The sequence below is a fragment of the Perca fluviatilis genome, chromosome 15, assembly GCF_010015445.1.
Source record: "Perca fluviatilis chromosome 15, GENO_Pfluv_1.0, whole genome shotgun sequence".
Classification (NCBI taxonomy): domain Eukaryota; kingdom Metazoa; phylum Chordata; class Actinopteri; order Perciformes; family Percidae; genus Perca; species Perca fluviatilis.
Window position 1 is genome coordinate 16,387,505 of NC_053126.1, and position 12,983 is coordinate 16,400,487.

At 40.8% G+C, this 12,983-nt stretch overlaps 1 protein-coding gene across 1 annotated transcript in view; it reads right to left on the bottom strand.

The window, feature by feature from the left end:
* Positions 1 to 9,982, bottom strand: part of notch3 (notch receptor 3) — a 28,881-nt gene extending 18,899 nt beyond the window's left edge. The window contains exons 1-2 of the mRNA XM_039824838.1: positions 9,725 to 9,982; positions 8,530 to 8,602 (exon numbers count right to left, since the gene is read on the bottom strand). Coding sequence (XP_039680772.1) covers positions 8,530 to 8,602; positions 9,725 to 9,785 — 134 coding nt within the window. The 5' untranslated portion in view covers positions 9,786 to 9,982. The remainder of the gene's footprint in view (positions 1 to 8,529; positions 8,603 to 9,724) is intronic.
* Between the last annotated feature and the right edge of the window lie 3,001 nt (positions 9,983 to 12,983).

Below are 12,983 nucleotides of genomic sequence, written 5' to 3' on the forward strand. Positions count from 1 at the left end.
CAGCAACCTCACAGACGAACAAACAAGCCTGACACCCAACCAAATACCCCTGACCACCCCCCACCCTTGGTCCCCATGGCTATTTGTCATGGCCTGGCTGGGTTTATTTAGAGGCAAATTAACTATGTCTGGAATCTAGGGTGTCACTAAAAAAATGAAACACAAATGTGGCACAAAGAAGGCTTTGAAAGGGCTGAGGAAGAAAGTTGGTTATAGAGATGAAAAATACAACAGACTGAACGACTGAAAGACACATTCTTCTGGAGCCACACTCTACTGTGGGCATTTGACTGCTCATGAAAGCCAAAGAGCTAGAGTCTTAACAGGCTGTTTCCCAAAGACTATCATGACTCTCTATGGATGACGAATAACTTCTAACTCATTGTAGGAAGTATTATGTGTCCAAGTACATGCTGATGTCGCACCACAGAGACTAAAATAAAATAAAGTGTGTTCAGCTATGAGAATGAAGTGCATTAGTGTTTATTTGTGTGTGTTTTAGTGCAAATGTGTGCGTGTGTGGGTGTGTAGGAATGTCAATAGTAGTTATGCCTGATAAATTATTTGTATTCCCCTACAAATGCACACTAAGTGAGCAGCCAAAACACACATTCTTTTGTCTAGACCTGACTCATTGCCAACATGCTACTCCCATAACACACAAATCAGAGTGCTATCAGGGCAGAGACTGTGAGAGACATGCAACTTTGTCCTGGTGCACCTGAGAGTCTCCTTATCAGGCTCTTTACAACCTTGTGGATTCCATTGACTCTGGGAACAGCAGGGCAGGAACTCTGCCTTCGTCTGGGCCCAGCCTTATTTGTGGCCGATGTGGAAGGCAGGTGCAGGCTGCTGTTGTGCAATGAGCCCCTGAGTCATATTTAGTGAGTGAGTGTCGATCTGACCTTTGAGGAAGAGAGTGCAGCAGATGAGGAGGAGGTCTTTGAGTGCAGCGGAGGGATGGCCAGAATGGGTAATCTCCCCGTGTCAACACATGAGGACTTTTGCCAGCTGCAGCCCCGGCACCATGCATCTGTCCACATCTGTCAGTGCACCTCTGAGTGTCTGGCATCTAACTCTCCTGCCAGACATTAAGCCAGAACAACTGTACTGCTTTTCTCATGGGAAAAGCCCAGTAACCAGCACACACACACACACACACACATTGACCATTTCACAACACTCAAGAGATGTGGTCATCTTTCACAAACACATGCATTAACAGTTCCTCTTAACATTTTAAAGAACTTTACAGATTGTTACACAAAGGCACCACTGCAACAAAGCAAACACATGCAACAACACTACACACCCAAACACAAAGAAAAAAAACTTACGACCAGCCTCAGCCGCTGGGCAAGGGAAGTATCGTGAACCCATAAAAGAGAAGATCCACAGAGAAAGTAATAGAAGAAAGAAGAAAAAGATGGAAATTGTTAAGCATTAAATGAAGAAGCGTTTAAAGTGCAAATGGTTCGCAAAACTTTTTTGTAATTTGAAATATGACAATATCTCAGTCGTTCTGCATTAAGTATGAGGGTCATCTAAAACTGTTTGATTTATGCAAGTGGGTTCTGTCATTTATACTGGTGTAACACAATGCCAGTTTTCCTGCTTTCTGGGTCACTGAAGCAGGGTAACCTGAGCTCATCCTCTGCTATACAATAGCAGCTACTCTGCCAGAGGTCACAGGGTGGCTCACCTGTGAACAAAGAGGCTGTAATCTCTGACATGGTTCATACACACAGTCATGCTCCACAAAGCCACAATATAACAGAGTCTTCCTATCTTAGAGGGCATTTCCTAAAACAAATGGAGAGGAAAAGCAACAACAACAGAACCACCATGTTTTGACTTGGGGCAAGATTTTAACTTCTATATTGCATGAGAAGAACTAATCGAAGTTTTGCAAATTCTTGCAAGCCTAAGGTTGCTAGAAAAAATTATTAAAATCTTTGTGAAAACTCTTACAGTGTCTTTTTCTCTCAACACAGACCTCTTTCCATCACCCACTCCTTTCTACAAGCAAGCAGGAACCAGCTCTACTGCTTTATGCAAGTCCATACTGACACCACACTGCCAACAGGAGCCCATCCACATCCCCCCTCCTTCCAACAGCCTCTTCTGCTCTGCTCTCCCCAGCTTGGCTCTCCCTTTCTCAGCAAAGAGCCAGATTGGGGGTTGGGGAGTGTTTTGTGGCCCAAATAAAAGAGCTAAAGTAGTCAGAACTCCTTTGTATGAAAGTGTTGGGGGGGGGGGGCAGTGACCCAAACAGCTAGTCTTTCAGGCCTGGGCTTACACGGACCAACAGGCCTGGGCTGTAGCCTGGCAACAGTAACCCATGGTGAGAGAGAGCCAGAGTGAGAAAAAGGGGGAGACAGGGTTTCGTAAGGACAGTTGAGGCACTTCAGACGACTGCTCCCCTACATATGCAGGTAGCACTAACCACAGCGCGGGACCAATTCAGTCTGGTAATCAAGTAAGATCATGTCTAAAAGGATGCGTGTTTCACAGTTTAAAGTGCAAAGTTTGTTTCAACAATTGTGCTTAGACACACAATAGAGGTATTGAAATCTCCAGGAGGAGGTTTCCAGAGCACCCCCAGAGCATGAATATTAAACATGTGAATATAAGGACATTTAACTTTCTCTTGAGGGTAAGCAGTAATGAATCTGACTAAAAAGTTAAGACGGCTATCAGTGCGTCCTTCTCACCTTCTCACAGTCCCTCAGATTTAGTTTAAGAATATAAATCCAGAATGCCAAGAAAATGTCTGGCATTTCCTTTTACAGTGGAAATTGCACAGATCTTCGGCAGAAAAAGACAATAAAAATTGTACTCTTGTTGCTCTGTAATGCTGCTATGAAAAGGGTGTGATCTTGTAGTTTTTAAACTTTTAGTGCATACACTATCGGAACAAATTTGCCTCAAGTGTCCACAGATTTTTGGAAGAATACTCCCTGACATTTTTCAAATAGCAACGCGTTTGCCCATAACCACATTGCATGAATCCCAGGGTCGAGGTCTTTCAAAGCATTCTCCACTGAACTCAACCACAAAAACCCCACCCAACCACCTAAACTGAACCAGATTCTGTTAAACTCTGAAACAAAAATTTAAAAGACCCCATCCCCAACCTAACATGAAAGATCAACTACAATGCCTTGTCCAATGTTTTGTCTAAAGTCAGCCAGTAAAAACATGATGTGACAAAAGACCTTCTAATTGCCTGTATTGCTATTAATTTCACAGCAAACATTTGCTGCACAATTAAAGTGGAATGTTGACTAAAAATGTTGCACAACTTGACCAGCACTCACATGCTTATAGTCCAGAAAGAATGAAATGTGTTGACAGTGCACTGGCAAAGGTTCTTAATGATAAGCTAACAAGAACACTAGTAAATAGCCACAGAATGTCTGTCATCTCAACTGCTGACACCCGAAGAAGTACTAGAGATGTTAAAGAAGAGTGTGGGTCAGTCATACCTGATGAAACATTTTATAAAACTATGACAAATTACAATAATGTAGCATGTTTGTTCTATTTCCACATGACACAGTATTTTACTCCTTAAAGCTCTGATAAATCTTAAATTAGAAAAAGGTACATTAACATCAAGTTGTCTTTGGAAAATGTGCTTAGTGGAAAAGTTAATGCCTGTTCCTGAGTCATTTACTGACGGACCCATCCCTTCCTCTTCTAAAAAGGGAGGGAGACTAGGGAAATTTTGCATGCAAACCTCAGTTATTCCAATTAGGCCTGCCTGCATGTCTCTTCAGAAGTCATGTTCTACCATATAAGAAGAAACAACCAGGGGATGAGACTTCAGAGGCAGGCTTATCCCTACATAAGCATGTGGATCAGACATACAGTACATTGACTCCAAAAAGTAAAATAATACACAAATCCTAACTGAATGATGGTGTGCCAACTCACAATAATGGCAAACGTGACATTAATGAACACACAGACATGAGCGACAGATGAGAAAGTTGAGGAGCTTGGAGAACTGGGTACACTACGTAAAGCTGCTTAAGCTTTTCTGATAAGACAGGATGTGCGTAGCAGGGAGGTCAGAAGGCACCACTTCCTGTGACGGGGCCTGGGAACCACAGCTCCCAGTCTCCACTCTTGACACAAATTTTCCTCCCTATGATCGTGTAACCTCTTGGTGAGATAGTACTCATCTCCTTATAGACATGACAACTGATCTATTAAATTATTTCAAACTGCTGGGTCAGAAATGCATTAGTTTTCCTGGATAATGACATGACAATGGCTCCATCTGCCTGTCAGGACAGTATGAGTGATATGGGCTATATGTTGCCTGACAAAATTGCAAAGAAACTAATTGCAAATCAAACAAGTCATTCCAAACATCCCATTTTCAATGAGACTAGGCTGACAGTATTGTTAAAGGCATTCCTGAAGAGGCTACCAGGGTGAATGGTATGGACAATAACCTGAAAGCACCAGAGAGACAGGAGGAATCTTACTAAGCATTCCATTCTAATCCACCATAAAGATGCCAAAGAAAACACTAGCCCTGAGATGCTCTGAACTAAGCCATCAAGAGAATGTCTCTTTGCTACGGTCCATCACAAAATATGTTCCTTGGCGTGTGCATATTTCTACTTCTTACTGAATTGTGTTCCTCAAAGCCTCCCTACAGCCTCCTTTTTTTCAGTAAATTAACTTGTAGGTACTGTATTTCACAGTTGGAAAGGTTGTACCATCCCCTGAGAAAATTGATTGTTTGTCCTCATTTAAAAAAGGAGAAATAATATGTTTCACATGTGCAGATCTTGCTATTTTCCAAAAGTGAAATAAAGTAAGCAGATAAAAAAAATGTACTGAAGAAACAGCACTCCACACTTTATGGACAGTCTGCTCCCTATCAAAGTCAAAGATGTCCTCTTTCATCATGTTCTAAGAGGCTGGGAGTTGCAAGGTCATAACGAAACACTCACAATTTATATGCTAACTCTGCTACTGAGGCCAAGTGCAAAACATTAATAACATAAAGAGGACCACTGTATCCATCCATTGGCCTCACACAGCGGAGAAGCCCCACATTTATGTCCATTCAGTTTAGAGGATCTGAGAGGGAAGAGTTTGTCGTAATCTGCAATCTGCCACTGTGTTGAGAGACAGAGGCAGAGGATGAGCGGCCAGAGCTGGGACGACACGCAGAGAGGGAAAGAGTGGACCTGGTTGCCGCTGCACTGTCAGAGAGGCAACATGTGCTAGAGAGACTGTGAGCTACCAGCTTCATTCCTCCACGAGCTTGTCTCTCACAGTATGGGGGCGGCTGACTGCTCAATGAAAGCACCTGGCCCTATGCTTCCCCTTTGTCAAGATCTGACTTCACTGGATTACCATCACAACATCCACCAGCTGTCCTCGACGCAGCCCACCCCCTCCCCCCTACGCAGCCTCCCTCTACCCATTCCCTACCCCCAGTCTGATCCCTCCAGCTGGATCCTCTCTGAATGACACCCTCTCAATCTGCCTAATTATCTCTCCTCCGGCCACGCTGCTGTGGCCCTCTCAAAGCAGCCCATTCTGCTCACAGGGCGGAGCTGAGGGACCAAAGGCTCTTTAACTGGACTTCCTGACTGCTCACCTAGTAGGTTGCACTCTCTGTGACACGATCAACCTGTCACTGTCAAGTTCAAAACTCTGGGCCACAGTAAGATCAGTAATACAGTAATATGTATTGTTATAATCATTATTCATCAAAGAGAACAGAAAATGTAGATAAAACCTAACATTACAAGATAGGTTTGTATTTTGAAGCTACGCCATTTTGAGTAGTGCTATTTAGAAAGCTTCTGGGCAATTTTATCTCTGGAATAGCCGTGCAGAACTACAAAATCTCACCTACATGTTGTGCTTATAAGTTGCCCTCAAACAAAGCCTGGTTGAAGAGGGAAAGATATTCAGTAGAATTGGGGTTGGACCAACACTCAAAAGTAAGCCTACTTAAATTATGCCACAGTATATAAAAACAATTAGCTTTATATTTTGGGTTTAAAGTGCTTTGTGTTTTATTCTATGCAACCTTTACATTCTGGTTTGGTAAAAGCCACACTTCCGCCAGTGCACATGGCGATACAAACATGTCTGGAGACTCAGAAACAGGCATGTTTCAGTGCAGATGCCACACGGTTAAGAAGTGCTTTCATGTCAATGGGAATCATCTTCCTCATCACCTTGATTATGCAATTTCTCACATAAACCCATGTATGTCATGGAGTCTGAGCTTAACACAAGTTGACTCATATTAGAGTGCTGGTCATAGGTAAATACTGGATTTCCCTATCCACACAATACCCTGGTTTACAACTGTAGTTGCACTTAGTCACTGCAGTGTTTGTACACTGGAGTTTCAAACTGTGTAACTTTTTCTTTTTAATTTGATCACTTTAATAGCGAATGCAACCACTCATTCAACATCATACCCAACTGTCTTTGCAATCACAAGCAAGTATAAGCAGTTTCAGCCAATATCTAATGGAAGTTAGGTGGTACCAAAATAGTACCAGGGTGCTATCCACAACTTTTGCTAATGGTAAACCAATAAAGACCAAGTCGAGTTGAATAGAGCTGTGTCACACCATGCAGTGGAAATGTGGCATAAGTCACACGAGGAGGAAGCCAGCACACTCAGAGACGCACTTAAAGAAACTAACAAAATATAGAACTTTTCTTGCATGGTAAAGTTATAGTGTGGTGTATCATAGCTGTGCTTGCCAACAACAACAATACAGAGGATACATTGGTATCTGGGACAGTAACAATGGTAGCTGAGTATTACTGTCACTTGAGAAGCTACTTGCCATAAGAAAAATAAAAAAAAAAACTAAGTGGCTGAACAACAATCAGGAACAGATGAACATTTTCTACACAGAACAATGTGTGTGGTTCTGTGGAACAGTGGTGATTTCAACCAAGGTTATTTTCTACTGGTTCTCCAAATTCCTTTCAAATGCCAAAACAAGTATCTGCATTTCTGTCTTTCTACTCCGTATTGGCTTCACTTTGCTGTGGCCTTTCTTCTCTCCCTCTCTACGCCCTTTTTCTGATGGTGCCAGGTTACAGGCAGGTATCTGGTAGAAGAAAGGATCTTTTCTGCTGTTTTGGATCTCCTTTTTCTGTAGGCTCCCAGGGGAAGGGGTGGGGCAGCTCCACCACTCACCTCTGTCTAGGACTGGTTGGACCACTCTCATGTGTCCACGCTCCCTTCCACTGCTCTGGGACTCTTTCTACACTGTGTGGTATGACATTTGATGTCCTCTTCCATTAGAAATCCTTTACATTTGCATTATTAGTGCTTATTTGTCTTTGCACTGAACCAGGATAGTTATTACACATGCCCAACTCCTAAACCCTAACATATGTACACAACACAAAGGACTAAAGGAGCACAACTGATGAATGAATGGTGTCTTCCAAAAGAAAACACATTCGCTGTGATTAATGTACACAATTGGCAAAACATTGAGAGGTTGTGTTAATTTTCACTAGTGGCAGTAATATGATGTTGGATATGCTGAAACAAAGATCTGGCTGCATACAATTATACATTGACTCACTTAATGATCTTGGCTCCAGCTAATGATTGAAAAAATGTGGGTGGTAGTTACTTGTTCCGCATGCAGTCGGGTTACACATTGTCTAGTGTGTAATGGCGACTACTGGCAGAATAATCACTTTATAGAACCATGTAGTAACCTTTATTTAAAAATGTATATAGGCCTATATGAGAAAATGTCTGCCTTATTGATTGGTATTGGCTCAGCTTTGACCCCTGCAGTAATATAAACTGCTAGTCTAATAAAATGATACATGTACTTTTTTGGAGGAAAGCAGCTGGCAACCAAGGAGTTTTTTGTTCTATCAATGACAGTATCTCCTCCATCTGAAACACTCACGACATGTTTCCCAAACCAAAGGGTTCTTAAAAAGGACAAATGACCCCCGGGCAAGACACTGTAGCCTACTTAACTTGACTATTGTAATAGGTTCCCAAAAAAAAAAAAATCACTAATTTAAAAAACAAAAGCCTGCAGGAAACGAAGACAATTCATCAAAAAATGTTTTAAAGCCTTGAAATTGAATTGCAAAAAATAAAACAAAAAAAAAAAAAAAAAAAAAAAAATGTAACACAGAAGCAAACTGTGATTTATGTCTGACAAAGCTCTTTAACAGGTGCAAAAGATAAGTGTGGCAGCCAAACATGTTGAGGCTTGATGGTGCTCATCTGTGTAGACATAATCAAGGTCATATCTTTCACCAATTTTATGTGAATGTTGTAAACTAACAGCCAACCGGGCATTACGAGAGCATATTCACTACATTGTTTAAGACTGGAAATCAATCTTTCCCCTGAACCTTAAAAGAACCAACTGACAAATAACAGCCTGTGTAAATCAATTTACACACAAGGCCTACACTTACTACACTGAGTTTATGAAGCATGAGGCAGGAGAAAACTCAGATCTTTACATATGTTCGACTTACATGCATCGAGAGGATGAATCTAAGCATGTCCCTCCATTTTCACAAGGTCTGTATTTATCCACGCAACGGAACCCTGTGGAAATTGGAGAAATTTGTTAGAGAACCACACAACTGACAAATGACTTCATGTCATCCACTTTAACCTAAGGGGGAACATGTAATCATGTTGTAATATATCTCAGCAAAACTATAAAAACTATTAAAAAAAAAAAAAAAAAAATGTACCACTGGAATAGTATGATCTCTATACACTCTGTAGGAGTTACTCAAATTGATGTAACCTCTTTAAAACTGATAACAGTGCCACTTGTGGCATCTTGCAGACACACCCGCATGTTTGTTGTTTACTTTGTCAAAAGCAGATAAACATTTGTGTTTCCTTTATAGAGATACATGCTGATATGAGATCGTTTCTGCTTGGAAACAGGTTTGTCTTAGAGACTTTCATTTATCATATCTGACCGTCTTTGCTCAGCCGTTTCGAGGGAAGACTTTCAGTTGTTTAAAAGGTCTTTGTTCAAAAAGAGGCGGGGGTGTAACTTCGGCTCATCACCCCCTGATTTGGCTTTAACAAAAATTCACCCTCCCACATTCAATTAATAATTTTTTTGAGACTTAACATGTTAAGCATCATTGCACAAGCCCACAGCTCCTCAGCCAAACTTTTACAGTGCTGCTGAAGTTACAGGAGCCACTTCTACTCTTCGGGTTTTGTGAACTCGGTGGAGATCAGCCCTCATACAGTGCCATCAGACTTCTCCAACATAAGAAACCAACCATTGCAGGAAGATGAAATGTAAAAAAATAAATAATTTTAAATCCACTTTCCACCATGCAGAAGTGTAAGATGTATTCACAAAAACAATTGTGTGTAGGCCTATGATATATTGACATGATGCGGTAACGTTAAATGTCTTCGGTATCTGTTCGGTTCAATTAGACTTTTCCAAATGGCTTTGGAAAACTTTGCAAACTATCTGCAACTCAAACTACTAATAAACTACTAAATAAAATACTAATAAAAAGTACAAAATCAGTTTTGGAAATAAACATGTCAGTGTTTATTGGCAGCCTAAATAGTCAAAGGTATCTCCAATTTTATTTGGAACCACACGGTAAATGGGATGTCCGGACATGTCCAGTCTACCTCTGGTTATAGATACGAATATGCTAATTCTTAATTAATTTGACTTACCTTCGCAAATATGCATAAACAATAAAAATGACAAAATAATCCATGGAATATCCCCTTCCATTTCGGTGGAAAGTTTCCAACGTTTCAAGTTGGGCTTTTAGTAGAAATACATCCTTTATAAAGTTCACATAAAAATAAAGGCTCCAAAATCGATGGGGAATTGTTCATAAAGTCAGCCGGAAAGCGTCGCGTTAGGTCCCAATCACGTATTATCCTTCGCAGCTCGGCCACGGCTGCTGTGATTCTCGGTTAACCTCCTGAAACTTTTGAAAAACTTTTGCTTCCCGATCTGTCCCAGCGTCTGGTATTACTCCGCCTCCTCTCTCTCTCTCTCTCTCTCTCTCTCTCTCTCTCTCTCTCTCTCTCTCTCTTTCTCCATATAGGCTAGTCTCTCTCTCTCTCTCTCTCTTTTTCTCGAGATAGGCTAGTCTCTCTCTCTCTCTTCAATTTCAATTTCAGTTTACTCTATTGGCATGACAAAAAAATACATGTGTTGCCAAAGCATAAGAACAAACATACATATAAACAACAACAACAACAACAAATCTCTCTCTCTCTCTAGCTCTCTCTCTCTCTCTCTCTCACACACACACACACACACACACACACACGAGATAGTCCCTGCGCAGATCATCCAACATTGGGCCTTACAGGGACTTTTACGCACCAACACCACTACCCCCACCAAAGACAAATACAGATGTACATCAAAAACAGAATAATTAAATAATTTCACTGCCTAAAAATAGAGACAGGAAAATGTATCGATCAGAGTTCAAACTACAATTGAGGCAATCATGCAGTACTACCATGAATTGAAAAGATGATTTTATCATAACACAAGTAGCAAATTTAACAGCAAACATCTCTCTCTCTCTCTCTCTCTCTCTCTCTCTCTCTCTCTCTCTCTCTCTCTCTCTCTCTCTCTCTCTTTTGTTCCAGAATCTACACTAAATCAACAATTGTTTTCTTTGGGTAATTTTGGAGCCATATTACACACTTGGGAAAAACATAGACATATTTTTTTAAGATATAGCCTAGCTATTAATCTGATAGATTTAGCACAACTACAATTGACAACAATCTTAGGGAACTCAGGAACTGCACCTCCTCAGCCTATGGCAGTGGACTCATTTTCTGCAGCCAGCGAATAGTGCCTTGGTTGTTCTGCAGCACAGAGCGGAGCCGGTCGCTTACAGAGACAATAGCCTTGATTTGAATAATAAAAGGAGTCCGGCATTATGACACAGTTTCTCTCTGCAGGGGAGGGCAGCACACTAATATTCAAGCACACTGCCCCTACACCACCATCTCCCCCTCTCCATCACACTATTCCTGGTCCTGGCCTTGAATAAATTACAGACATGGGTAGGGCCATGAATGTAGCAGGCTGGTTTGGAGTGAAGTTCGTTAGTGCATGTGACGTCATCTATAGGGGTCAGTGAAAAGAGCTTGTTAGGCCTCACAGACACCTGCTTCATTTGGCACCCACCATGTGATGAAAGTTGGGCACTGCAAAGTCTTCAATAGCTGGATTCAGCTTTTTGTGCACAATGATTACATAGTCCTGTATTCTTCATTAGTAGTTGAATACAACTGCAACTGATTGCAAATCCTCTTTAAAATCTCACCCAATTATGCCACCTTAACACAGGCTTGTACGTATCCAAGATGATTTGTGCTGTGATGTGTTTCTGACTGTGTTTTCAGCTGCAAGTGAAAACTAGATAGAGACGAGGAGGACGGTGTAATAGGGTTTATGTATATTACACATAGGTGTATAAGCTGTGTTTTTGTGTTTTCATATGATTGTGAAATATCTCTTTCACCCCCTGGGGATGTCGTAGATGCACTTGCAGCTCACTCTGGCAGGTGTTGGCAGTATTTTGATTAGCCTCCAGTTGGAGAAGGTCCCAGGGAGAGATTTCTCAGGGACAGACAGTTGTATTTACAGTATGTTGCTATCTAGGCACTCAATGTCTACAAATGCCTCACGTGCCTCATTTTTCTGAAAAACTGAAGGCCTTGATTTCATGTAAAACAACAGTTGTCTTCTTCATGTCTGACAATGTTTTCACAACCAAAATATCACAAGTTGAAGCAGTTATCAGTCAACACATTATTGAAACAGAACTGGTCAGAGAAGAGCGTAATAAATAGCCTAACATAATCAGGATTGTAGATGTGTATATAGTCCTGTTAATTAAAGCAGAGGTTCTAAATTTTCTAAAGGACCCCTTACAAGATAGAGAATATACTGGGAACCTCGCCATGTGTGTCCCTTGGAATAATTTGATGCCTATTATAGATTTAAAAATTAAAATATTATTCTTTGAACTATGGAGCATTTGTAAAATAAAAAAACCAACTTTTTTTTACATCATGATAATTTAAATGAACATAATCTGAAAACGTTTTATAGATGTGAGTGCCATGGACCCCAATTTGAGATTCCCTGCTTTGAAAACACAAAATAGCTATTTGTTACTTAAAAAAAGTTTTACAGTATAAAGAAACAGGCATCAAAATAAATAGAATTAAAAAAAATGTGACTGAAGTTTATTTTATTCTTTTCATGTATTCGTGTGTTCAGGTATTTTATTTATTTTATCAATGCTGCATTCTCCTATTAATGGATTCTGTCAGACTCTGTCAGACTTGCTGCAGCTAACTTTGAAAGAGTGCTGTAAAAGGTCCACAAGACTTCCAATTTTCTTCACTCGCTAAAATTCTTTCTTTGAGAGGATTACAATCTGCACCGCTTGACTCCAGAAAATAAAGAGCCACTGAGAAAATTCCAGTTAGTCTTCTTTTCCTCTGATCTCATTACTGGTATAGTGGCTGCTCCTGCCCTTCCCTCTGGAAACACAACCTTTCCTTGATTGTTTCAGAAATGAAAGAGAACAGTGAACTAAGTCTTGTGTGAACAACAGCAGTAGAACAGCCTCTGGTTTCTTTGTGGGACATTTCTCGCACAGTAGTCTGTAAATTGTAATTTTAATGAATTCAGTTACATCCTTGTCTTGTTATCTCTTGTGTCTCTCACCCTTTCTTTCTCTCTCTCTCTCTCTCTCTCTCTCTCTGTCTCTCTCTCTACACACACAGGCGCACAAACACACACACACACACACACACACACACACACACACACACACACACACACACACACACACACACACACACACACAAACACACACACACACACACAAAGAAGAAATTAGTAAGTGTTTTGTTTGTACTGTAGAAAGAGTGTGAGAGT